Source organism: Primulina eburnea, chromosome 2 (assembly GCF_022965805.1).
Source record: "Primulina eburnea isolate SZY01 chromosome 2, ASM2296580v1, whole genome shotgun sequence".
Taxonomy (NCBI): domain Eukaryota; kingdom Viridiplantae; phylum Streptophyta; class Magnoliopsida; order Lamiales; family Gesneriaceae; genus Primulina; species Primulina eburnea.
The window spans coordinates 23,369,686-23,397,215 of NC_133102.1; the positions used below are offsets into that span (position 1 = coordinate 23,369,686).

General features: G+C 38.6%; 1 protein-coding gene, 1 non-coding gene and 1 pseudogene across 2 annotated transcripts; 2 read left to right on the forward strand and 1 right to left on the reverse strand.

Annotated features, from left to right (window-relative positions):
- The window catches only part of LOC140824175 (U-box domain-containing protein 52-like), a 44,454-nt pseudogene extending 39,761 nt beyond the window's left edge, over positions 1 to 4,693 (forward strand).
- A 967-nt stretch (positions 4,694 to 5,660) lies between these two features.
- Positions 5,661 to 6,510, reverse strand: LOC140823005 (mitochondrial import inner membrane translocase subunit TIM23-1-like). Its single transcript, XM_073184054.1, has one exon. The coding sequence runs from the start codon at positions 6,409 to 6,411 to the stop codon at positions 5,884 to 5,886; it is 528 nt and encodes a 175-aa protein (XP_073040155.1). The 5' UTR covers positions 6,412 to 6,510; the 3' UTR covers positions 5,661 to 5,883.
- Positions 6,511 to 27,032: 20,522 nt separating this feature from the next.
- LOC140824870 (small nucleolar RNA R71) lies at positions 27,033 to 27,138 on the forward strand. The gene has a single exon (XR_012116488.1). It is a non-coding gene; the product is annotated as a small nucleolar RNA R71 (small nucleolar RNA).
- Positions 27,139 to 27,530: the final 392 nt, after the last annotated feature.

Sequence of the window (27,530 nt, forward strand, 5' to 3'; positions counted from 1 at the left end):
CACAACACTTAACAACACTTTTCACGTAGGATGGAACTATTTTTAGACTAAGAACTCTTGTTTCACTTAATAATCGGATTAATTTGTTAGATTTTGGATCACCCGAAAAATTGTTTCATGCCTAGTATTGAGTGAGAGGAGTCGTAGTTTCAAGGAGAGAGTCTAACATGAACTAGTTCTGTATCAACATTTTGTTCAATGCACGTGGTCAAACTTTTACTCATTGATAGTGAATTGGTGAAATGTAAACTAAAAAAAATGAGATTAATCGAACAACGATCCCTAGAACTTGTCTGATTAGCCCTCGAAGCGAAAATACGAACGTTGGTGACTTAGGGATGATTTAGGCGATCTTTGGACCGTTTGAGCCTTTCAAGCCTGACCGATACATCATTCATTGCCCCTAGTAACCCCTTTTGAGCCTGAAAAATCGAATGGTGTGTGTCAAGGACACACAGTTAGCCCCCATTCGTCAGTTGTTCAATGTCCCACATCAACTACCTGAATCTTAGCCTATACACTTCTTCCTACCTACATGTGAGAGAAATAAAACTCCTGTGCACATTGAAATGTTTGAATTACTCCAATAGATTGAAGAAATATGTGTGAAGGAGTCGATTAATTTTTATTCATGAAAAAAAAAGGAAAAAGGAGGAAAATGTATAGTATTGAAGACACCCGAAAAAATCTGTGGGTGAAAGTTGGTGGACAATGAGAAAGAAAAGGAGACGCTAGAGCTCTGAAAATGATGAAAAGACAGTAACTGTTGACGAGTCGAAAGTTGAATGAATGTGCTACAGGAATAATTTTTATTGTATCTCACTTTTGATTCCCCTATCTTTTATTGTAGCCGTGAGCCTTGGCCTTACGTTATAAGTTTGAAAAGACCTATTAACCAGGTCATTGTCGTTCAACATTTAGTAGAGAGGGGTATGAAAGTCAAACATATGGGGCGTTTCGATAACAAATAAAAATAAGTGATCATGAAACCAAGTAGCTGGAGATGAGTACGAGTCAGACCTACACACTACACACATCTTGTTCTGTTGATCCTTACTGGGTAAATGTTTGAATCTTGAATTACAACGAAAACAAATCTTGTGATATGCGAAGTTGATCTTTTGACCAGGGGTGAAAGAGTTTAACAAATTGAGAAGTTTTGACTGTGTCACCTGAGTTCTGAATCTGAAATATTTCTCATCTTTATCTTTTGTCTGATTTGTTCGAGGACGAACAAAGGTTAAGTGTAGGGGAGTTGATAAGCACGAATTATATAGCATTTTAGGGATTCTATTTTGTCGTATTCGTGCTTATTTGACATTTTTTATTCCGAGTTTCGCGCTTAATTAATCTCATTATGGCTATTTGCAGGTTTGACCAAAAGATGGTGAAAGCCAAAGGAATGAAAGAAAAGTCAAGCTCGCAGTGCCATGTCACGAAATACCCGGAAAAATAGGAAAACTTCACAAGAGAGCACCCGGACCAGAGGACGGACCCCGTCAAAGGGTCCGTGTACATCAACCCAAAGAAGACAAAAACCGAGGCTACACGGACCTGTTGACGGACCCCTACACGGGGTCCGTGTCCCTCATCACCCGAGAACCCAACTTACAGTGTGTGGACGGACCTCCAGACGGACCCCTGCACGGGGTCCGTGTCAGCCATTCTCGAGAAAGAAAAAATCCAGAGTCTACACGGACCCCTCTCCAGATGCAGGCACGGTGTCCGTGTACACATTATCAGATCGAGATTTTGGCGAAGATTTGCTCGTGATTTGGGGAGGAAATAAAAAGGAAAAACCTAGACATTTAATGGGTTGTTGAATTTTGAAGAAGCGGCCGACTTTGGGGACTCTTGAAGACGGCGAAGACTTGGGAGAAACTAGAGAAAAAGACAGCGCAATTTACACGCAAGATCTGCGCACCATCATTGAGATTTCTCTGCCCACTGGCCAAATTGACTACGGGGGGCAACTGTTGTGCTCAAAAAATATTCTTTGAAGCCCATAATCAGAAGCCCAAACATTTTGGCCCAAGAAGAGTTGCAGTTCGGTCCAAGAAAGCATGATGACAGAAGTTGAGCCATGACCCAACGTGAGTAGTCGTGGAATGTGGCTGAAACTTCCATGTGGAGCGTGACAAAAGCAGCAGGGAGGATCAAAAAGAACTCCTGACAAAATCAACACAAAATCTATAGCAAACTCTCTACAGAATTTCTCTCATTTGTCTGTTGTTTACTTCCATTTCCAGCAATCTTCTTCTATAGATTTTTAGTATGTCCATCTACGCTTTTATGTAAAAACTTTGTTTGAATTTATAACAGCATAATGAATGTTATGTTTTTTATGAATTTTCCCTTTAGTTTCATTATATTCCTCATTCCGTGTTCATATTTTTGGAGTCATTTCGATGGAATTAGAACGAAGGATCAAATCGAGAGTCGCAACGTTTGATAAAGAAGTCAGATTATTTCACAACTTTGGCACGGACACGTGCCTGGCACACCCCGCAAATTTCGTGATAAACACAATGTTCATGTTAAAGTTTTTAATGTAATTTTTACTGTTGCATGTGGATGTGTAAGTATTATTTGTTATTATGGTCAAGGCTTATTGAGTTATTAAACTCACTAGGTGTGAATGATGCAAGTGAGGATATTTCCGTTAAGAAAAAGGGAATTGATGATTGAACTTGCTGGACTGATCATGCACTGAAACCCGAGGACCTTGCTAGTTTTTTCGTACAATTGATGATTTAACAGTACTTAAAATATTTTTATGACTTTTACGCGTATGAGGGGTTTTGAGAAGATTGAAAATCTTCATGCTATTCCTGAAGATGTTAGTTTTGAGTTTGGTTGAATGTTTATGATGTTATGATTTTTAATATAGTTATTGATTTTGAAGTAATTTAGATGGTTGGATCATTTTAAGTGTCATTGAGAAAAAAATATAAAATTTATCCAATTCAATTTAAAAGCAATGTAAAAGCTAGGAACGTTTCACGAAACCAAAGAGAAGCAGAAGGCAACGGATGCATTAACCCTCTGTTTGATTCGATATTAAAGGTACTTAATTCATGATATTGAAATTGCACAAATAACTTCTCTAGTTCACAAAAGATTGGTGAAGGGGGATATGGGCATGTTTATAAAGCTATTTCAGATCACACAGCTATTGCTAAAAAAGTTTTGAGCTCGTACATATAACAAGGCCAAAAGCAATTCCAAAGAAAGGTATTTCTTCATTCAAGCACAAAATAGTGACGCAACGACATTGTCACATTTAAAAGATCACATAATTTATGCTTTCTTACATCCGACAGGTTGAGGTGTTGAGTCAGATGAGGCACCCCATATTGTAATCCTTTAGGGCGCATGTCCAAGCATGGCTGCGTGGTGTATGAGTACATGGAAAACAGGAGCTTAGAAGTCATGCTTAATTGCAGAAATGGCACTCCACCTTTCTTATGGACGTAGCAGAATAGCCGAGAAATCGCCACTGCCCTTAATTTTCTTGATCAAATGAGACTAGAGCCACTCGTGCAACGTGACCTTAAACCTGCGTACATTAACTTAGACAAAAACTTCACAAGCAAGATTAGTGACATTGGCCTATCAAAGCTCCATCAAATTTGGTTGGTTCCAGTATTCAGTATCGTATGACAGCACCTGCAGGAACATTCTGTTACATTGATCCAGAGTACCACCAAACAGGAATGCTGGGAACAAAATCAGACATATATTCGTTAGGTGTAATGCAGCTGCAGATCATGATAGCCAAACCTGCAATGGGCCTAACACATTATGTTGAGAATGCAATAGAGGAAGATCATTTTGCTGAGATTCTGAACCATAAGGTGAAAGACTGGCCAGTTAAGGAAGTTTTATCCTTGGCTAAAGTGGCCTTAAATTGCTGCGAATTGAGAAGAAAAAACAGGCCAGATCTTGATTCCATGATACTACCCGAGCTGGAACAGCTAAGGAGCTGGGATCAGAAGTTAAAACTAAAAGAGATTTTATCATATGTTCTCACAAGATAAAGGTTTGCACAAACTCACCTTCAAGCCATGTTTTTCAGACCGAATTTGGTGGTACGTATTTTCAACGTAAAGGATTTCAAAAAGAAAGCCCGTCTTCAAGTTAGGTCAGCCAGAATTTAGTATCAAATGTAACAAATACTACTATACTAGCATCACTTCACATATATTAGTGCAATAATGAAGGGTGTTTTCATGTTTCAACTAGGAAACAACAAACAGCAATCCTGAAATCTAAATGGAAACTCCTTGCATTTACACATCTGGAAGTGGAAGCAGCACTAGCTCAACACTAAAAAATGTGGATCAGTAGGGAAATTCTTAATCATATGTTCATACATCCCTCTGAATCAAATTCTTTGTTATATCCTTGAGGTGAGTACATTGAATGACATTAAGAGCATGATTGCTGGGTACTTTTCATATTATAATAGCCTACCTTGCAAAGACTGCATGCAGATTAACTTTCCATTTCTAAATTCCAGGTTTATGTGTATATTTATTCATTTGTGTCGCAAAGAAACTCGAGAAATGCTATCTAAATGTTTATTTTCATCTTATTAACCAATGGTCAACTGAATCATCAAACAATTTGGTATAAAGCAATTAGAAATGTAGTAAAGAAACTTTATTGAAAGAGACAACATAATTTTTTTTTTAAAATAAAACTATTATAAACTTCGTATTTCAATAATTCTATTCCTATTATTTTTATAACTACTGACCAACAACCATAAAGTCTGTTGAATTCCTTATTTTCAATTATTTGGCTTCTGTCTATCACTATAATTAACTCAACAGCGTTACCAGTTTACATGTTATCATCTGACAACCAATCTAATTCAAAATAGGTAGATTCTCATAATCACAATTCACTAAATTGCCCGAGGCAATTGATGTGAAGAGATTTGTACAGCTCCCATGCACATGAAATCATGAAAACCTGCAAAAGTCAATCACCAATTCTTCAAATTTTTTAAACCTACATACAAATATATAACATAAATCGCAGACTTTGAAATCTTATCTAAATATGTCATCCATTCAAATAAATGCAAGGGAAGATGATACAGATTTTGGGACATTGAATATGGAGTATTAAATCACCAAGCTACCAATGCAAGAATAAGAAAAATTAAATTATTTAAACAGTATAAAGGTGCATATGAATTCCACACATAAGAAAGCTCAGGAGACAATATGATCCATTCCACATACAGATGATAACCCCCAAAAAAACTATGCGAAGAAGAACAATCCAAAACATCCAGGGAAGAACTGTACATCAGCAATGTCCTTCAATTGTTGATCATCAATTGTTGATCATCGATTGCAACATCGACAAAAACTTTATCCCTGGATATTTTTCAAGCGTGAAACAGCTGTATCACGTTTAATGAGCACGTTTGACTGTTCCTTGGCAATTTTTGTGCACTGTAAAACTTGAATAAAACGTCATAACAGGAGAGAGCTTTCGAAAAAAATTACCAGGCAAAGCCACTTTCAGAGCCCAAAACAACATGGAAACGAAACAAAAAACACCAATCGTTTCAATTCATATATTGCCCTCCAGAGAATTCAATGAAATGGAGGACCTGAATATGAAAACATAATACTCACCTCTTAGCAAATTAATGAGCCAAATTTCATAGATTGCCGTCATAAATAGTTCCTGGAATTTATTCACAAAACCATGTCTTCTACATTCAAATCAATATTACACTCCATGTCTATTTAATTAATTGCTAGATACTACTCAAAACTGATACTTCATAGAGAAAAATCTTCCAGTTTCTTGATTACGCGTGGTGATCATCACAATCATCGGAGAAAGAAAAAATATTACTCAAATGGGCACGTATCGCTTCAACGCCTGCTTCCCCGTAACAGCAATCCCTACAATCACGGCACCTATGGCTCCGGCCACCGCCGCAGACCTTGGTCCCGCCGCCGCCTTGTAAAGAGCTCCAGTCCCCAACCCCGCAACGACACAGTTGATTACGTCATCAGTATCTCTAACCGCCACCATTCCACTCTCAAGAGCCGCATACATCAACCCGATAACACCGCATCGATTACCCACCTGTCGACCCGCATGCCCCGATCCGTTAAGAATCCGATTCACCTTCAGCTTCAATGTATCGGTCTGCTCAATCGATTTAACTCCGGACACAATACCCTTGAAAGCGCCGACCGAAACGCCGCCAAGGTACCCGATTCCCGTATAATACGTGAGATTCTCACCCCAGGAGCGGCGCTGAGCGAGCGACTCTTCTTGGAACAGGTATTCAGGGGAGGTGGGGAGATTGTACATGGATTGGTAAGGGTTGTAAAGTCGGCGATTCGAATCGTTTTCGTCGCTATTTGGAGCCATGATCGTTGTAGGGTTTATGCTCGGGTGGAAGGGACTGACGGAGAAACTTCTCTTTTAGGTTTTCGATGTGGTTCCTCTCTGACTTTTGTCCAAGGGAAGAAAATATATAAATTCATATTACCAATTATTATTAGGGCAACTTATTTAAATTACCCAACTCTCTTTTCAACTTTCTTTATATTACTCATCCCCACAAAACTTAGTTTTAACTATCTCAATTTTTGAAAATATCAATAATACCCTTTTCCTCTAATTATGGTATGTGACATTGTTATACCTATCGAGTTTGTTCTTAAAGGCATATAGTCCCAAAACATACAGCTACGCAAGGTTTTCAACCTATATATCATACTTAATTGATCGATTTTTTTAAAGGTTCATCATGCTTCCGTATAATAAATTGAACTATTTACCTCTTTGACCTGAATGCCGTCGGGTTATATCCACCGGGTTTTACAGAATGTTCTTCACATCCTAACCACGCGGTCGCAACAGATGGTTCTGACGTAGATTCATTCAACAGCACCTAGCACAACCCTATTTTGTTTCCTACCTCAGGGTGTATAGTAAAATAGTTTAATTTGAAACTAATACATGAGAGGGGCAAAAACCTTGGTTCTTTTATTCAAACGTACTAAATATTATTACATAGTAACTTCCTGTAGAGAAGGAGAAACTTGTTTAGCTTGTAATTGGACTTACAACACACATAAACTTGAAAGAGAAAATATTACAAATATTTGGAAGAAAAACGAAGAGGTTGAGTGATCTATTCATCTTTTCTTCTGCCTATTTATTTATAAAAGTCCCTGTCGGATTTGTATTTCGGACTTCAAACTCTTGCTATAGTATGATGCTTTTCAGCTGTGGTTGGCCCTATCTAGTTGAGTGGTTGAATGGTTGAATGGTCCCTCCACTCAAATTGGCTTCTTCCTAGATTATTAATCTAGAAACAGCTAGTTCTTCTGATTTTATCTCCTAACATAACCTGTAGATATGTGTATATCAGCTGAGATCTCGTTCCCTTCTTCTTTTAACATTTTCTAGATATCTTTGGTATTTTCCAGCTGCTTTTTTATTCTCTTCATGCGTCTTTTAGAAACCTTTAAATATGTATAATACATTTTTCTTTAGGTTTCGACTTTGTTCTTGTGTATTTGTATTGGCTCTCATTTACTCTATTTATAGTTGTAATTGGGTCCAATTTTCCTTGGTCATTTAGTGGGTGAGTCACATGCCCACTTTCTTTTGTCGAGAAATCTTTTTATTTTGTTATCCCCGAGGAAAAGTGATTAGGTTCAAATGTTCACTTATTTTTGTCGAGGAATCTTAAACTTTTGATGTCTCTGAGGAAAACATGGTTGTGGTCCTTCACCACTTGTTTCTGCCTGATGCTTTCTATCTGACTGGGGTCTGAAAGCCTTGCCAAATTCTGGCTCCTTATGATTTGGGCACTCTAGACAGATATTCTCTGACCATCTTCCCACATGTGCCATGTTACAGAATTTTCGACGAGTTTTTTTACTCTCCGGGAGCTTGCTATTCCACAGAAAATTTCTTTTCTTTTCGAATAGATCTTATGTAAAACTTGTGGTTTTTCCTGTTATAGTATTTAACAGGAATGATACGTTTACCGAATTATAATAAAATTTGAACGGAAACTTGACCTTGTCCATCTCAGTAAGACAAACCTAATCCCCATGCTCTTCTAGTAGAAAATCGTCTTCAGTAATTGAAGCAACAAGGGGTTTTTCTTCTGATGAAAGATCCTTAATAAATTTTTGAACATTTATATCTGGCCTCCTTAACTTAATAAAATGAAAGGCTTCGTGAGATCCTTTCCTTCCTGGTTCTGGTGCTGTTGATCGAGCAAAACTTGCACTATGGAATCCTCAATAAAAATATGATTTTGTATGCTCAAAATTAATCGCAAGTGCATGATGTCAAGTAATAGTATAATGTATGTGAGTACGAGTATCGTTCCACTGAGCACTGTATTTAACAATTATTCTTTTCAGTTATGAGATCTTTAGCAACGAAAATTTGATTGAGTGATTAATACTACTATGCTCAAAGAAAGATGCAAATAAAATGATTTAATAAGTAATGAATGATAATTAATATCTAAAATGTTGAGTAAAATTCAATTAGAAATGATTTTTTTGGGAATTTCGGTTCAACTACCCCTCGTTAATTAATTAATTCGTTCTATAGTGATTATATGCTTCCGACATGATTTCCTATTCAATTGAACACACTCTCTCGAGCTGTGCCAAACTAATTCGAATCAATGAAGTAATTAAATATCTTTAATTATTTATCCAGAGTGAATCGCATTTCGATTTATGAAATCCCCTAGATTTCGACCTTAAGGACTATGACTATCGGCGCGTATCCAATTTCATATATCTATGTAAATTGTAGATCCACAGATTATACTACTCGTTCCTAACACAAGTTATTCTCTCGAACTCACTCGCAATATAAAGACGTTGTTAAAGTTAGCTACGCTCTAACAACACAATAAAACAATAGTATAATCAAGAATAACGCAACAATCGAATATAAATTAATTCAAATCAAAGTTTTGGGTAGGCTACCCTTAAATCCAAACAAATATTAAGGGTTTATCTACTAAAATTCATGAGTGAAATCAGCAAAACAATGTTTAAAGATGAAAACTAAATTAGAAATACTAGAATTGACGAAAAACGCGAAAAACGGTGCCCGGAAATCCTCGAATCTTCAATCCAAGCGCAAAAGTCTCTCCCAAGCTCCGAGCCGCCTTTCAATGAAGTCTGAATCCCCTCTATTTCGTGCAATAATCATCCCCATATCATCTCCCTTTTTCCAATAAGGTAAGGAATTGGCAAATATATTTTTTCCAAAAAGAAGTGGCGCTCGGGCGGTAGAATATTACCGCTCGAGCACCACACTCTCTGTAAAGCACTTGGGGAATGCGGTTTCTCGTGCTCGGGCGGTAGGGAATTATCGCTCGAGCGCCAATCTTCTGTAACTTTTCTCTTCTTGGATCCCGGGTCGCGCTCGAGCAGGTAGTTCTCTGGAATTCTCCTTGGCATTTAACCTCTCGCGCTCGGGCGGTACAATTTCACCGCCCGAGCGCCAAATCTTCTGAACATTATTTTCTTGACTTGGCACTTGGCTCTGATTTTTGTTTTTCCGGTCATTTTTCCTGAAATTTCGTCACATCCAAGTGAGACACAATCACATGCAAATGTTTATTCTAAAATGAACAAAATGTAAACGAAATGTACGCATGCACAATGCAAACACACACAAACTAATGCAATAAAACACGTAAAAATCACACATATCAACCCCCTCATACTAACCTTTTGCTTGCCCTCAAGCAAAATAGGTTATAGACCACAATCAAAACACGAAACAAACACAAAAGGGAGGGTATTGAAACAACTAAAATGATGGTGAAGTAGCGAACCGGTATCTCCTGCCTCAGCAAGTGTTTGAACCACATCCAATTAGTCACATCCCAACATTCATAAATACCCCTTTTCGAGCACCTTATATCATTTTGATTTGACCAGAAAGTTTGGTCGTGTGTGTGTGCTGTGGGTTTCACTAGCTTGTGCTTCAGACAGTTTTGTTCTCGTATCATGCGAGTCACCAAATCGACAGTTCAATAGAAGTTTCTCTATCCTGAGTTCTGTTTCTATTTGTGACCAACAAGTAAACACAAAGCGGCAAAGTTATCTGGGTGTACAATAGGAATTTGGGAGTCAATATCCATGAGTTTTCAAACGGCTCAAAAGATGGGGAGTACACTGATCATTTTCATTATGCACTTGTCAGAATTTTTTCTGACATCCCTCAACGCCTTACATCTCCATCTTTTTAGCCTCGGGATAGGATTTCATCCCTTTTTGGCTCCCCCACACCTTACATCCCCTTTTTATTTATTTATTTATTATTTTTTTTTGTAGTGCATAATTTTCTCATGTGTACTCCCTAGGTTCTGAATATAAGGTGTTTGCTTTCAGATGGCCTAGGGATGGATTTTGAGGTTCTATGCACGATTGGGAACAAGAGGATTTGAGGTACTCTTTGATTATCTACTCGAGTTAATGCTACTGGTTGGTCACTCCTATCAACCAAAATTGATTCAAGTGCAACTCGCATATCATGTTTCTATCAGTTTCTCCCACAGATATTTTAAACTCGACTGTCATTCACACCACCACCAAAACCCACTTTTATATGCATATGAAAACTTACAAAACCGGGGTATTCATAACGAGGGATAAGACTAAGCAACATGCAGTTCATTTATCTCACAAACATCATTGGCTACCAATTTACTAGTTTCACCATCACTGACACTCATGCAAGACAAATACGAACGCAAACAAATAAGAATACGTACAAGTGTGCAATGTCCTCATTGCACAAAAGACTCAAAACACAGAAATGCAAACACAAATGCAGACTCATAAACATGAAAGCTAAAAACATGCTAGACTGAAACAATGATAAGAAAGAAAACAGAAAGCGGTAAAGAAAGAAAAGTGCTAGGAAGGTGAAACAGTGAACTCCCCTATCAAGGCTCCTCGTCGTCATGCTCCCGCGGTGGCACTCCTGCCGCATCCCCCAGATGAAGGTAGTCATACTGAAATTGGTAGGGAGGAATGAACGGCGGTTGTGGTGGTATTGCTCCCGGGTCCATGCCCCCGTGGATGAGCATGGTTCGCATCATGGAGTCTAGATGAGTGAATTGTGACTGAAAATTGATGTTGACCTACTGTTGATGAGCCATGTAGGCAAGACTCTCGTCCATTTTGTCGGTCTGAGTGCGTCTGCGAGGCTGTGGGCGACGAGAGACAGCAGCGCTGGATCCACCAGCTTCCTCCGCCTGAGTGGGGAAGTCCACCCGTCGTTTTGCCCTTTTTCGCTGTTCATCCTCCTGACAAATTGGCCTCATCGGTTGAAGCCACTCCTCGTCGTCCCGGAAATGTACCCCAGCCCGTGCACACAGTTCGGATATGATCGTCGGAAAGAAAATCCCGATGTGGCTGTTGTGAGCACTCAACATGATCTGAGAAGCTATAAGTCCGCCCACATTTATGTCGTATCCTTGGGTCAAAGCAAAAAGTAGCACAGCTCCTTCCTTTTGCACCTCGCTCTTATGCGAGACCGACATCATCCTTCGGGACACAAAAAAATACCACATGGCAACTTCAGCTTTCAAGTAATTCTCGTCAAAACAGCTTGGCGTTCCGCCCAACAGTTTCCACATCGCACCGGATAGCATAGAGTCTCGATAATCAAAGTGTAGTTGGGATCAGCCACCAACGCCTGGAAGTTGGAGTCGTCAAACTCTGCTGTTTCTAAGAGGGCGTTAATCGTAGCTGAATCAAACGGCACAAGCTTGCCTCTAACAAATGCCCTACCATCAGTTCGCTCACAAGCATTCGCATAGAATTCCCTGACTACCGACACCACTGCCGCTTGAGGTTGCTCACTAAATTTTCCCCATCCCCTTTGATTCAAGTCCACAATGGGCTCTAAATACCTATCCTCATATTGGCGACGAAATCCCCGTTCGGGAATGGGGTTTCTGTGAATCTTTTCATGATCATATCTATCCCGAGCCGCAGCACTTACAAAGAGTGTTCTATCAAACGAGGAGGAAGAAGAAGAACCGGGGTTACCTCTTTGTTTCTTGGGGGCCATGGTGGTTGAAGATGGAGATAGTGACCGGAGTTGTAGAGGGAAAAATTGCCTGATTTGCAAGTAGGAGTGCACCCACAGTACCCAAGTCTTGATCTTTAGAGGAGTTTCCTGCAAGAAAATGAAAGGGGCGAAAGTGAGAGTTAGGGATTGAGGAGGAAATTTCGTGCAGAATGAAAGAGGGGAAAGGGATTTTCTCTTTTTAACGCAGTCGCGCTCGAGCGGTAGAAAACTACCGCTCGAGCGCCAACCTCTCGGGAAATATTTTTTCGAAAGTCAGTGTTCGCGCTCGAGCGGTAAAAAATTACCGCCCGAGCGCCAATCTCTCTGGACTTTTCATTTTTTCGTTTTTTTACACAACTATAAAAAATAAAACATACTGACAAGAAAGAAAAATCAAATAAATTGCAAGAGAAAGGGAAAGAAAGGTAGTTCTCAATTTACAGTCGAGAGCTAGACTGTCGGCCGGTCTCAGTTTGAATTGTCTTGGAACCAGATGATTCCAAGTTACGGCTCAACTGTGCCACCCATGTAGTGCTTCAGTCGCTGGGCATTGACCGTAAATGTCCTATCCTTCCCATCGTGCAGTTCCACGGCTCCCGACGGGTATACTTTAGAAATCACAAATGGTCCAGACCATCGTGACTTCAATTTTCCATGAAACAGTCGCAGTCGGGAGTTGTAGAGGAGGACATTGTCACCTTCCTTGAATTCCCTCTTGATGATCCGCTTGTCATGGGCTTTCTTCGTCTTCTCCTTGTATGACAGTGCAAGATCATATGCCTGGTTCCGGAGTTCCTCCAACTGATCCAGTTGCAGCAGACGTCGTTCACCTGCGTCAGTAAATTAAAGTTCAATTCTTTGGTAGCCCAGTATGCTCGATGCTCTAACTCTACAGGTAAATGACATGCTTTACCAAGAAACAACCTATATGGTGTAGTGCCTATAGGTGTTTTAAAAGCAGTCTTATATGCCCAAAGAGCATCATCTAATCTCACTGACCAATATTTTCTACTGACACCTACAACTTTCTCCAAAATTCGCTTTATCTCTCGGTTTGACACTTCCACTTGACCGCTCGTTTGGGGGTGATATGGGGTAGAGATCTTGTGTTTGACACCGTATTTGCTCAAAAGTTTTTCAAAGAGTTTGTTGCAAAAATGAGTGCCACCATCCCTGATGATTGCTCATGGTGTTCCGAATCTGTTAAAAATATTTTTCTTTAAAAATTTTAAGACCACCTGAGCATCATTAGTGGCATATGCTTCTGCCTCTACCCACTTAGACACATAGTCAACTACAACCAAAATATATTTTTTCGTGAACGAACTGGGAACGGTCCCATGAAATCTATCCCACATACATCAAAAACATCATACTCAATGATATTATTCAATGGCATTTCATGACGGTTAGAGATGTTACCTGTCCGTTGGCATTTATCACATTCTAGCACATAAGAACGAGCATCTTTAAAAAGGGTTGGCCAATAAAAGCCGCATTCAAGTACCTTAGATGTCGTTCTTGTTGGTCCAAAGTGACCACCTACATCACAGTCATGACAATGATTGAGAATGTGGGGACCCGGACGCTAATCATCTTCTTAATCGTCTTTGGGATTTAATTATCTGTTCTGATAAACAGGGTCTAAAAATATTTCTTTTTAAAATATAAACGCGGAAGGTAATGGCATCTAATAATATACATATCTGTATAAAATACATTTCAGTATTAAAATACAATAATCTAGTCTAAGGTTCAACTACTAAAGTCAAGTAATAAAACCAAGTCTACTGTAAGTCCGGAATCACCACGCTAAACTCGTCTTCTCTCATCTTCATCTCGACCCTGATCCAGCCCCACCTGTTGTCATGCACACATACAAAACAAGACAACAGCCGGATAACTCCGGTGAGAATAAATCCCAGTATAAAACATGGTAAGCATGTATATAAACAAACTAAATCATAAAACATGCTATCATGTATAGAAACAATCTATTTCATAGTCTATGAAATTAATCAAATAAGCATGCAACTCAATTCAGATAAACATGCATATAAACAATCTTAATCATAAAACATGCTAACCCAACTGAAAGCAGTAACGATGGGTCCCATGATCTAGGAGCCACATCCATATAAGCATGCAGTTCTAATCAAATCATGTCTAGACTTGACTCGATCTATAACTCTAGGGATCCCGGTGTGAATAAGACGTCACTGTCTGTCACCTACCCTACCAATCGAGGTGCTGTACGTCTTATTCCTAGACTTCGGCCTGATCTGTATCCGCATCTACAAAGGGGCGGTGATCTACCCCTAAGCTGAGATATCGCCGAACATCTAGAAGTCTGCCTGATCTCCAGACTGTCCTATCTTAATGCATGAATACAAAATCTGTAAATCAAGCATAATAAGATAAAACATAAACAAGAATATAGTATGTGATTTATTGGGCAACTCAAGGATGGTCTCGCTTGAGTTGTTTCTTCCCGAATATCACATGAATTATACCTTTGTCGTCCCGGTCTGACGAAGACGATGACTTGTATTCAACTCTGTCCATATCAAATCTGAAATGACAATATCGAATACACTGTATCAGTAAATAACTCGATATACAATCTGTTCTGATCAATACTCAATTCTGTATACAATCTGATCAATGTCTGAACATAATACAATCTGAGTCATATCAATAATATCACAATCTAATCGAAATCATATCTGAATCTGATCAATCTAACTCAACTGATGTTTCGACGGCATAACAATACAATCTGAATAATCCCGTCAATCTGAATATCACAAATATAATACTGGAACTCATAATCTGTGTCAACATAATTCCTACTCTGAATATTAACACAATTCTGATATAAAATCTCAGTCAATATCTCTCAAAAATCATAACAATTACAGGAATAGTCTGTTCTTTAATCTGACTTCAATTCTACAATGTCTACGGTAGCAGAAACACCATATCTGAATCATATTCAATTCTGAGAATATCATAAATTCAAATCTTGTCTAAACGTAACAAAACTTACGTCCAAATGAAGCCTGCGTTGCTAGGAACACGGTACTGTAATCGGATTCAAAATCAAATAGACGGTTTGCTCACAAATCAATGTGAAAAATAAGAACAAAGCTTTTCCCTCAAAATCTCGATTCTTGCTTCCATCCAATCTGAGAGACACGCTTATGTTATATGTATATATACTACATGCATTTCAAGAAAGGTGGCACACTCCTTTTCGCGACACGTCTCGCGCTCGGGCGATCAAAAGTTGCCGCCCGGGCGAGTAATTCTCGGACCCTCGCCCATTCCAGCAGCCTCGCTCGGGCGGTCAAAAACATCCGCCCGGGCGAGTGACTCTCGGCCCTCTTCTCCTAGGCACTCTCGCTCGGGCGGTCAAAAACGTCCGCCCGGGCGAGTCACTTTCGCCCAAATTGTATAATTTCATATACTTGCTCAAATCTTATCTCGAACTGGCCCGACTATAATTACATCAATTCATAATCAGTAAATGATATCAGATTACAATAATTAAATTCTCGGGCATTACATTTCTCCCCCTCTTAGATCTGAGTTTGTCCTCGAACTCACAACAATCAATTCAGATATATTAGAAGAAATGTGTACAGAGTTTAAACCAAAACTCAAATATCTGATTCCAGTCTGGAATAAGAATTCACGAAGTATAATGTCATAATACTTTTTCTCCAGTTCTTCTGACAGAATCAATCTCGCATTACTGGTTATACAACATCCGTATAAACCAATCTACAGCTCATCACCTATCAGGACCATCAGCTGTTATCAAATCTGTTTATCTCAAGCAAAGATATATACAATCTTTAGCTTCAACTACCAATCGTCATCATTCAACGTTGGTTTCTTAAATCTGTCTATTCTGAACTATCTGGATAACTAGTGCTAACATCCAGCACTAAAGTTCTACCAATATCTGCCAATATCTGATTACCACACCCTGACTATCTGTCAATCTCTCTGACTACCTGTCAATCTGTAATAAAGAGAGCTTATGATATAGTCTATCACAAGTACAACTCCATTAAAATCACAATCTGATATCATCTAATTCAATACTCTAATCCATCTGATTATTTCTTTGACATCGATCTATGTCATCTAGTTCTGTTTGTACGTAATCTGGTACAAACTGATAGATATAGATTGAGAAATCAGTCAATCATAATTATATCATATCAAAATTTAAAAAAAATGGCTGTAATGTCATTACGAAACCATAGAAATGTACTCCCATTTCTATTCAGAAATATACATATTCTGTAATAAATCTTCTGATTTCTATCTTTCTGTTTTCTTCTGTTAGCAATTGAGACCTATCAGTACAATTTCTGCTAACATTTCTGTACAATCTCTGCCAGCCTTTCTGTACAAATTCTGTTACAACTGATCAAATCTGTTTATATTATCACTATCTGTTCGAATATAATACATTCACAATCATTTGAATGAAAACTGAACCCATTACGGCGCATTTCTGACACTATCTGTAAGTTCAGATTCGAACTATCCGGTATAAACAAATCAGGTAATAACATATATAAAGAAGACATACCTACCTGATATTCAGCTCTGACTGTAGATATCAATTCTGTTACAAAATTCTGAACCATTTTGATATCATAAACTAATCAGTCCCATACAATCACAAAATCAAATATATGTTAATCTGACTGATGCTCTGTTCTGATTAGCAAAATACAATGCTGAACCCTCTAATTTCTGAACTGATGTACACTCAACTGATTACAATAAACTGTGTCAACACTGATTCACAATAACAGTAATATCACATCAGATTCAGAATAGAAAGAACCTATACAGATCTAGTGAGTTTACGAAAACTCATAACACAACGATTTCTGGTAAATATCTTGATATCAATCTGATCAACTGCTATATTTCATCTGCCAATAGAATATGCTCCCAACAATATAAGATATCGCAAATACTGATGTAGAACAATAATAATACTCAGCAGATATATAACAATAAGAGAATAAGATAACCAGAATATGATAATCTGCAGATAATAAATTTCTGACATTTCTGGCATTCCTGATCTTTCTGTCTTAACTGTCTAAATCAATCAATTCTCAGGTACTGTATACTCTGAATAAACACTGTATCAATAACTGCATACCAGATTCATACCTGATCCATTTCTGTATAAAATAATCGCAGTTCTCTGAATATTTAACACAGTCTTTAAATATTCAACAGAATCAATCAAGTGCTGCAAGATATCAATAAATCATAGATATACCAAGCATAATCTTCAGAATACCTCTGAACATAAACGCCATTAATTTAGACACAGAACTGAAATATCTTCAAGAGAATACTCAATCAACTGTAATTCTCAGTCAGTATTCTAATCTGTCAATTCTTTCAATTCTGTCTAATCATTCAGTATCATTCTATACATTCAATGTCATTCTTGACTGGATTCTATCATATAAACAATACCTGGTATCGATTCAATTCTGAAATCTACCCTTTTTGATATCAAACACATCTGAAATTTTATCTAGGCAACCACCAGTCAACTAATACATTACGGGCAAATCTGTCACCGTTAGACTCGATTTCAGCATATCTACCAAACACATAAGGATACCATCTGTTCCTTTTTGTGATAATCGAGTCATAACAGTACAATGATCTAAGGAATTCTAGATCTAGAATCCTCATTTCTCAACTAGATCCAATCTTAATCTTACCATTTCTGGAACACATTCTATGATATTTCTGTACTTGTTTAGCATTACATGTAAATAATGAAATCGAAATCATATAACACAAGTACATCATAATCTAACCCAATCCCGGGTTCATCTCACTGTAGTATATAACATGTCACAGAGATCTCTGATATCAACATATTCCTCAACAACCAAGGAATCAATACTACAGTATACACAGACCTCACAAATATAGCATATCACCATGCTACTCAATCACAGATACTCATGAAGAATGCATTAGTACACATCAATACGTATGCAATATATCATAAAAGAGTAGTACCTGTTGTAAATTCTGGGTCTGTTCTTCTGTCATTACCACCAATGACTTTGCTCTTTAAGATCTTCGAAAATGTTTCTGAGGGCAAACTTTAGCAAAGTGTCCCGTCTGCTTACAGATATTGCACTTCCCAAGCACTCCCTGACATTGTTCTGTGGAGTGTCTCCCTCCACAAGTCCTGCAATACACTCCGGTATAGCTCGGACCAGGACTGCTAGAACTAGAGGAATCACTTCCTAACTTCTTGAACTGTTTCTTTTGAATTCTCAATGGTTCTTTTTCCTTACCACTACGACTGCCAATCTCTATTCTGGAAGGCAGTTGCTGTGCAATCTGTTCTGGAAGAACATATAATGCTCTCGGTTGTCCTATCAGAACCGTTTCCGCTCTTTTAGCTCTATTCAAGGTATCCGCAAAATTACTCGATTGCTTTACATTTACCAACGTGCGTATTTCTGGATTCAATCCTTGAATGAACTGGCTAGACATAGCATCATCATTTCTAGCCACAAGAGGAGCAAAACGTAGAAGTGTGAAGAACTGTACCAAGTATTCATCAACACTCAAAAGACCCTGTCTCAGGTTTGCAAATTCTGCACTTCTATCCTGTCTATATGAGGTAGGGAAAAATCTTTGATAAAATTCAAATCTAAAGGTCTTCCACGTGATCACTGAACGACTCTGCTCTAAGGCTCCTTTGGTGAGTAACCACCATCTTCTAGCAGTCTCTTGCAACTGGTTCTCAATAAGCCTAATTCTACACTCATCTGTGAAATTCAGGAATTCAAATAACATTTCTGTCTCCTCTAGCCATTTCTCACAATCTACTGACGTCTCAGTTCCCTTCAGAATTGGCGGTTGAAACGACTGAAACCTCTGTAACTGTGTTTCCATCTGAATTTCTGCCACATCTATCTGAGATTCTGTTCTATCTGTCTGATCATATGACGTACTGCCTTTTTCTGGAATTCTGCGGGGAGCTATATCTGATTACCAAAAACATCAGTAATCCCTATACCACAAACCTGTTTCAAATCTTTTCCTGACCATCTTACTGCTGGTCATGAATCCGATCTGATTCGTATTCAGTGATACATAATACCAATCTAATTCACATAATCAGGTAAACATGTATCTAAAAGCAATAACACATAATCTCATGCTAGCATCACAATGTAGATCAACATCATAAGAAATCTCATGCTAGCACACACATGCAAGGAAAGAAAATTCATCTACCCCGCTCATTCTCTTCTATCTCATTCTGACTCAATCTAATAGATCTATCAGTTCTAACTATCTTAATCTAAAGATCTAACTCTAAAGGAACTATCAGCTCTGATTATCTACCTTTAAAGGATCTATCGCTCTGATACCACCTGTTGTGGGGACCCGGACGCTAATCATCTTCTTAATCGTCTTTGGGATTTAATTATCTGTTCTGATAAACAGGGTCTAAAAATATTTCTTTTTAAAATATAAACGCGGAAGGTAATGGCATCTAATAATATACATATCTGTATAAAATACATTTCAGTATTAAAATACAATAATCTAGTCTAAGGTTCAACTACTAAAGTCAAGTAATAAAACCAAGTCTACTGTAAGTCCGGAATCACCACGCTAAACTCGTCTTCTCTCATCTTCATCTCGACCCTGATCCAGCCCCACCTGTTGTCATGCACACATACAAAACAAGACAACAGCCGGATAACTCCGGTGAGAATAAATCCCAGTATAAAACATGGTAAGCATGTATATAAACAAACTAAATCATAAAACATGCTATCATGTATAGAAACAATCTATTTCATAGTCTATGAAATTAATCAAATAAGCATGCAACTCAATTCAGATAAACATGCATATAAACAATCTTAATCATAAAACATGCTAACCCAACTGAAAGCAGTAACGATGGGTCCCATGATCTAGGAGCCACATCCATATAAGCATGCAGTTCTAATCAAATCATGTCTAGACTTGACTCGATCTATAACTCTAGGGATCCCGGTGTGAATAAGACGTCACTGTCTGTCACCTACCCTACCAATCGAGGTGCTGTACGTCTTATTCCTAGACTTCGGCCTGATCTGTATCCGCATCTACAAAGGGGCGGTGATCTACCCCTAAGCTGAGATATCGCCGAACATCTAGAAGTCTGCCTGATCTCCAGACTGTCCTATCTTAATGCATGAATACAAAATCTGTAAATCAAGCATAATAAGATAAAACATAAACAAGAATATAGTATGTGATTTATTGGGCAACTCAAGGATGGTCTCGCTTGAGTTGTTTCTTCCCGAATATCACATGAATTATACCTTTGTCGTCCCGGTCTGACGAAGACGATGACTTGTATTCAACTCTGTCCATATCAAATCTGAAATGACAATATCGAATACACTGTATCAGTAAATAACTCGATATACAATCTGTTCTGATCAATACTCAATTCTGTATACAATCTGATCAATGTCTGAACATAATACAATCTGAGTCATATCAATAATATCACAATCTAATCGAAATCATATCTGAATCTGATCAATCTAACTCAACTGATGTTTCGACGGCATAACAATACAATCTGAATAATCCCGTCAATCTGAACATCACAAATATAATACTGGAACTCATAATCTGTGTCAACATAATTCCTACTCTGAATATTAACACAATTCTGATATAAAATCTCAGTCAATATCTCTCAAAAATCATAACAATTACAGGAATAGTCTGTTCTTTAATCTGACTTCAATTCTACAATGTCTACGGTAGCAGAAACACCATATCTGAATCATATTCAATTCTGAGAATATCATAAATTCAAATCTTGTCTAAACGTAACAAAACTTACGTCCAAATGAAGCCTGCGTTTCTAGGAACACGGTACTGTAATCGGATTCAAAATCAAATAGACGGTTTGCTCACAAATCAATGTGAAAAATAAGAACAAAGCTTTTCCCTCAAAATCTCGATTCTTGCTTCCATCCAATCTGAGAGACACGCTTATGTTATATGTATATATACTACATGCATTTCAAGAAAGGTGGCACACTCCTTTTCGCGACACGTCTCGCGCTCGGGCGGTCAAAAGTTGCCGCCCAGGCGAGTAATTCTCGGCCCTCGCCCATTCCAGCAGCCTCGCTCGGGCGGTCAAAAACATCCGCCCGGGCGAGTGACTCTCGGCCCTCTTCTCCTAGGCACTCTCGCTCGGGCGGTCAAAAACGTCCGCCCGGGCGAGTCACTTTCGCCCAAATTGTATAATTTCATATACTTGCTCAAATCTTATCTCGAACTGGCCCGAATATAATTACATCAATTCATAATCAGTAAATCATATCAGATTACAATAATTAAATTCTCGGGCATTACATTTCTGCCCGAACTCCTCCTCTGCAACACACCTTCTTATCATAGAATCTGCACAAATCTTAAACAAAAACGGTTCCTCCCAAAAATAATATTTCACGTCAGAGAAGAATTTCTTTTGTTGGTGAAATGATAGATTTGGTGGTGGCGTGCCTGTGACAAGAAAGTTAGCGAAATTTTCATACCAAGGACAATGTTTCATCTCAAACAGTTGCTCGTCAGGAAACCAATCATTAATAGCCTGATCTACACAATCATCACTAACAAGCTCTAGTCTAGACAAATGATCCGCCACCACATTCTCAACACCTTTCTTATCTTTTATTTCCAAATCAAACTCTTGCAACAATAAAATCCATCGAAGTAGGCGTGGCTTTGCATCTTTTTTAGCAAGTAAATATTTCAGTGCCGAATGATCGGTGTAAACAATGACTTTCGACAAAACAAGATATGAGTGAAATTTATCGAGAGCAAATACTACTGCAAGTGGTTTCTTTTCAGTCGTCGTATAATTTAGTTGAGCCTCATCTAAGGTCTTACTTGCGTAATAAATTGTATGAAATACCTTGTTTTTCCGCTATCCCAGCACAGCTACCACCGCAGTATCACTGGCATCACACATGACCTCGAAGGGTAGATCCCAATCTGGTGCCACCAAGACAGGAGCCGTCACCAAGAGCTTCTTCAAGTTCTCGTATGCCTGTAAACAGTCAGAATTAAAATCAAAGGGCACATCTTTCGTAAGTAAGGAAGATATAGGTCTGGAAATTTTAGAAAAATCTTTGATAAAACGCCGATAAAAACCGGCGTGGCCTAGAAAACTTCTAACTCCCTTTATGGATGCCGGAGGTGGTAAGTTCTTGATAACTTCAACTTTCGCCTTATCCACCTCCATTCAATTCCCTGATATCTTATGCCTCAATACTATTCTTCTTGTACCATGAAATGACATTTTTCCCAATTCAGCACCAAATTCGTCTCCTCACATCTCATCAAAACCACTTCAAATTTTGCAAACAGTCATCAAAAGAAGAGCCAAAAATCAAGAAGTCATCCATAAAAATATCAAGAAAGGTTTCTATCATGTCATGAAATATAGCGGTCATGCATCGTTGAAACGTGGCAGGGGCATTACACAAAACAAAGGGCATCCGTCTATAAGCAAAAGGGCCATAAGGACGAGTGAAAGTGGTTTTCTCTTGGTCCTCAGGCGCAATCATAATTTGGTTATACCCTAAATACCCATAAAAAAAACAATAAAACTCATGACCCGCTAACCTCTCAAGCATTTGATCAATGAAGGGCAGTGGAAAGTGATCTTTACGTGTAGCATCATTTAATTTCCTATAATCAATGCACACACGCCATCCCGTAATTGTCCTAGTGGGTATTAACTCATTTTGTTCATTTGTGATCACAATAATCCCACCTTTTTTCGACACACACTGAACAGGACTTACCCATGCAGTATCAGATATAGGATAGATAATACCTGCATCAAGGAGTTTGATAGTCTCTGCTTTTACTACCTCTTGCATCTTTGGATTTAATCTTCTTTGAGGTTGCACAAGAGGTGAGTACTTATCTTCCATCAAGATATTGTGCATGCAGACTGATGGTTTGATTCCTTTGATATCTGCCACCTTCCACGCAAAAGCACTCTTGTGCGCTTTCAAGACTTTCAACAGTTTGTCCTCCATCACATCTGTCAAAGCAACAGAAATAATGACAGGTAAAGTGTTGTGCTCACCTAGGTATACGTACTTTAGGTGTGGAGGCAGTGGTTTGAGCTCGAGTGTCGGTGGCTCCTCCAGGCTTAACTTCTGTGGGATCAAGTCTTTTCGATCTCCCAAATCATCTAACCTCATCCTCATTGGCTTTCTCCATGGATGGTTGGCATTAAAGTATGCCACTATTTCAGCTTTTTCTTCGTCCAATTCCTCTTCTCCCAATTCAGTAGTGATAGCGGCCTCCAAAGGATCCCTAAGAGCATCCTGTACATAGTTAGACACAAGGGGATCAAAAGCATCAATTCTAAAATAACTATCAGAATGCAAAGTGTGCTTAAGTGCATTAAAGACATCAAAAGTAATCTCTTCCTCCCCCACTCTCAATCTCAACTTCCCTTCTTGAACATCAATCAGGGCCTTGCCAGTTGCAAGGAATGGTCTCCCCAAAATCAAAGGCATCTCCATATCTTCCTCCATGTCTAGCACCATGAAATCAGCAGGAAAAATAAACTTATCTACTTTCACTAGCACATCCTCAATAACTCCCCGTGGATATTTGACAGATCTGTCTGCCAGCTGTAAAGACATCTTCGTTGGCTTAGGTTCCCCCAACCCAAGTTTCCTAAACACAGACAAAGGCATAAGATTAATACTTGCACCAAGATCACACAAAGCTTTTTGAAAAACAACATCACCAATCATGCAAGGAATAGAGAAACTCCCTGGGTCTTTTAGTTTCGGTGGGATTTTTTTTGCACCAAAGCGGAGCAATTTTCAGTTAAGTTTACTGTCATGTGATCCTCCAACTTCATCTTATTAGCTAATATGTCCTTAAAATTTAGCATAACTATGCATTTGCATTAAAGCATCGGCGAAGGGAATATTGATATGCAATTTTTTAAATACCTCAAGAAACTTACCGAATTGTGCATCTAGTTTTGCTTTTTTCAATGTTGCAGGAAAAGGAGGAGGTATAACAATTTTAGGTTGTGCAAAGGGTGCTGGTGTAGAGTTAGAAGACTTACCTTTGGATGTCTAAGTCAATTCATCTGACATTTGATTTTTTTCTTTTCCTTTCGAATCTAAAATTTTCCCACTCTTCAACTCAATGGCCTTCACTTGCTCTTTTGGATTGTTCTCGGTGTTACTTGGCAAGGTGCCCGGCTCTCTACTTGCTATCATCTTTGCCAATTGTCTAATTTGATTCTCGAGCCCTTTTATCGATGTATCTTGGTTTTGAAGTCTAGTTTCAGTGGATGAAATAAACTTAGACATCATTTGCTCCAAGTTGGACTTTTCTTCTCTAGGAAGATCAGATCTGTACATCGGTTGTTTTCCATATGGTTGTCCTCCCTGTGGTCGATTCTGACTATTTTGGTCACCCCATGAGAAGTTGGGATGTTGCCTCCATCTCGGATTGTATGTGTTCAAATAAGGGTCATTCCTTGGGCGGTTCTGGACTCCCACTTGATTTATTGATGCCCCTTCTTGCACATAAAATGGATTGTCATCTTGACAGTCCTTCACATAGTGTTCTCCTCCATACTTTTCACAGAATATCTCTTGAAGACGCATCGCCGTGCCACCCACATTCAAGTTGTAATGCCCGAGGAATTGATTATCGTAATTTGCTATGAGATTAGTGAATTAAATAGATATAACTGTAAACGGGCCACTACGAGACCAGATTGGATAACGAATATAAATTTCACCAATTTCGGGCAGAACTAGTGGCGCCCGAGCGGTAGAAAGTGACCGCCCGAGCGCCAATGTTCCATGGCATCACGTTCGGGCAGAAGGTGTGGCGCCCGGGCGGTAATTTATGACCGCCCGAGCGCCAGAGTCTAGCATTTCGGACAGAACCTTCCGCGCCCGGGCGGTAGAATCTTACCGCCCGAGCGCCGAGCTCGCGCCCGTTCGACCGCCCGAGCGCCAGCAAGATTTGGCCAAAGGAAGCCACGTTTCATTGGCATGCAAGTGGCAAAATATATAAACGATTTTCCCTCATAATTTGACAAGAATCAGAAGAGGGAAAAGCTACGAAGAGCTTTTGGAATCCTTACGCTTGCATCTCTCAATCCGTCCGTCAGATTTGAAATCCGACTTCGGTACTGTGTTCCTATCGTTGTAGGCTACGCGTGGACGTAAGTTTTAAGATGTTTTGGCATGTCTTGACATTATGATGTTGTAGGAATCAGATATGATTCATATATGTTGTTTCTGACATATTAGACATCGTATAATTACAACCGGATTTAAGAACGGACACCGTATAGAATTGTTATGAATTTTAGAGTTGAATTGACTGGGTTTTGATACCAGATTTATACCATTATCAGTGATGAATTGGGAAAATTGATGTAATTGTTTATTATAGAGATTGTGCAGTTTAAATGATACTGAGATCAAGTAGTGAATTGATAGTATAGGTGTTGATTTGGATTAGTAATTGATAAATTGTGTATCAACATTCCATTTCAGATTCATCTTACCTCATTTCGACATCGCGACCTCGACATCGTTAAAGGTTTAGCAAAGAAAGGTATAAGTCATGTTTTGTTTGGGGAGATGTAACTCAAATAAGATATTATTTGAGTTTCCCAACCAAAATCACATACTAGTATTATTAGATATATTGTAACATGTTTATGAATTGTGTATAGCATTATATTCAATCTTTTAACATGTTTATGCTTTGATTTCAGAATTGTATTCAAGCATGTATGATCAGTGTGATATTCAGATATGAATATGATTATACTTTGTTTACATATTGATATTCATTGCATCTAAGATAGGAGAGTCTTTGACAGGCATTGTCAAAAAGCTAGACGTTTCGGTGTATCTCAGCATAGGAGTAGGTATTACTCTTATTGCCGCCGTTGATACAGCTCAGACCGAAGTCTAGGAATGAGACGTTCATTACCCCGATTGGAGGGTAGGTAGTGACGTCTTATTCACACCGGGATCCCTTGAGTTCTAGTCGAGTCGAGTCCAGACATGGTTTGATTCGCATTGCATTGCATGTGCATATGATGTCATTCATGATAGCATGTTTCATGTTTAATTGATTATATGCATGTATACATGTTTATACTGGGATTTGTTCTCACCGGTTTTCCGGCTGTTGTTATGTCTGTATGTGTGCATAACAACAGATGGGGCAGGATCTGGGTCACGCAGAGGATGAGAGATGGACATAGCGTGGTGATCTTGGGCATAGCAGAAGAACTAGTAGTTGTACTTTTGGCATGTACTGTATTTAATTACTAGTTGTCGAATATGGTTTGGAACCAGACATATTTGTATCTTTTGTTATAGATTATGTTGTTACTGTCTATGGTGTATGCTTGAGTTATATAACATTAGAATTAATGTTAAAAGCAAAAAAAAATTTGACCCTCTTTTTATATTAATGATCCGTTTTAATCCCAAAGAAAAGAATTAGAGCCCGGGTCCCCACACAAGTTGTCTAGTTTCCTGTTTAAAGCATCAAGTTGTGCAGTAATAGCAGAAAAATCAGTTACCTGGTGAACTCCTGTTCCCTTCCGCTGGTTGTTTCTTTCTAATTGAGGGTGATAGCTGCTAGCAGCCATCTCCTCCAACAACTCATATCCTTCTTCCGCAGTTTTTCTCAACAAGTTTCCACAAGCAGCAGCATCTATCATAGTACGGTTAGGATTAAGCAAACCATAATAAAATGTTTGAACGACTAAACCAAGTGGTATTTCGTGATGTGGGCATCTTCGTAGTAGATCCTTGAAGCGTTCCCATGCCTCATATAAAGACTCCTGATCGAATTGAGCAAATGTTGTAATGTCTGCCCGCAGCTTCATGGTCTTTGATGGAGGAAAGTATTTAATGAGAAATGCTTTCGCCATGTCTTCCCATGTAGTGATCAAACCTACAGGCAAAAAATTTAACCATGCTTTAACTTTATCACGTAAAGAGAAAGGAAACAAACGCAACCTAACAGCATCATCAGAAACTCCATTGAATTTAAAAGTATCGAGTATCGCAAATTTCAAGAAAATCTGCGATGTGCGTGTTTGGGTCATCTACTGTAGATCCTTGATAGGACTCGTTTTTACGTGTTTTTAGTGTTAGTTTTGAGTCGCATTCATGCATCATATTAGTTTGTTTTAGTTTAATTTAGCATTCATTTAGCATTATTTAGCATTTGGCTGATCTCGTGTATTTTGTGGTTGTTTTGTAGGAATTGGA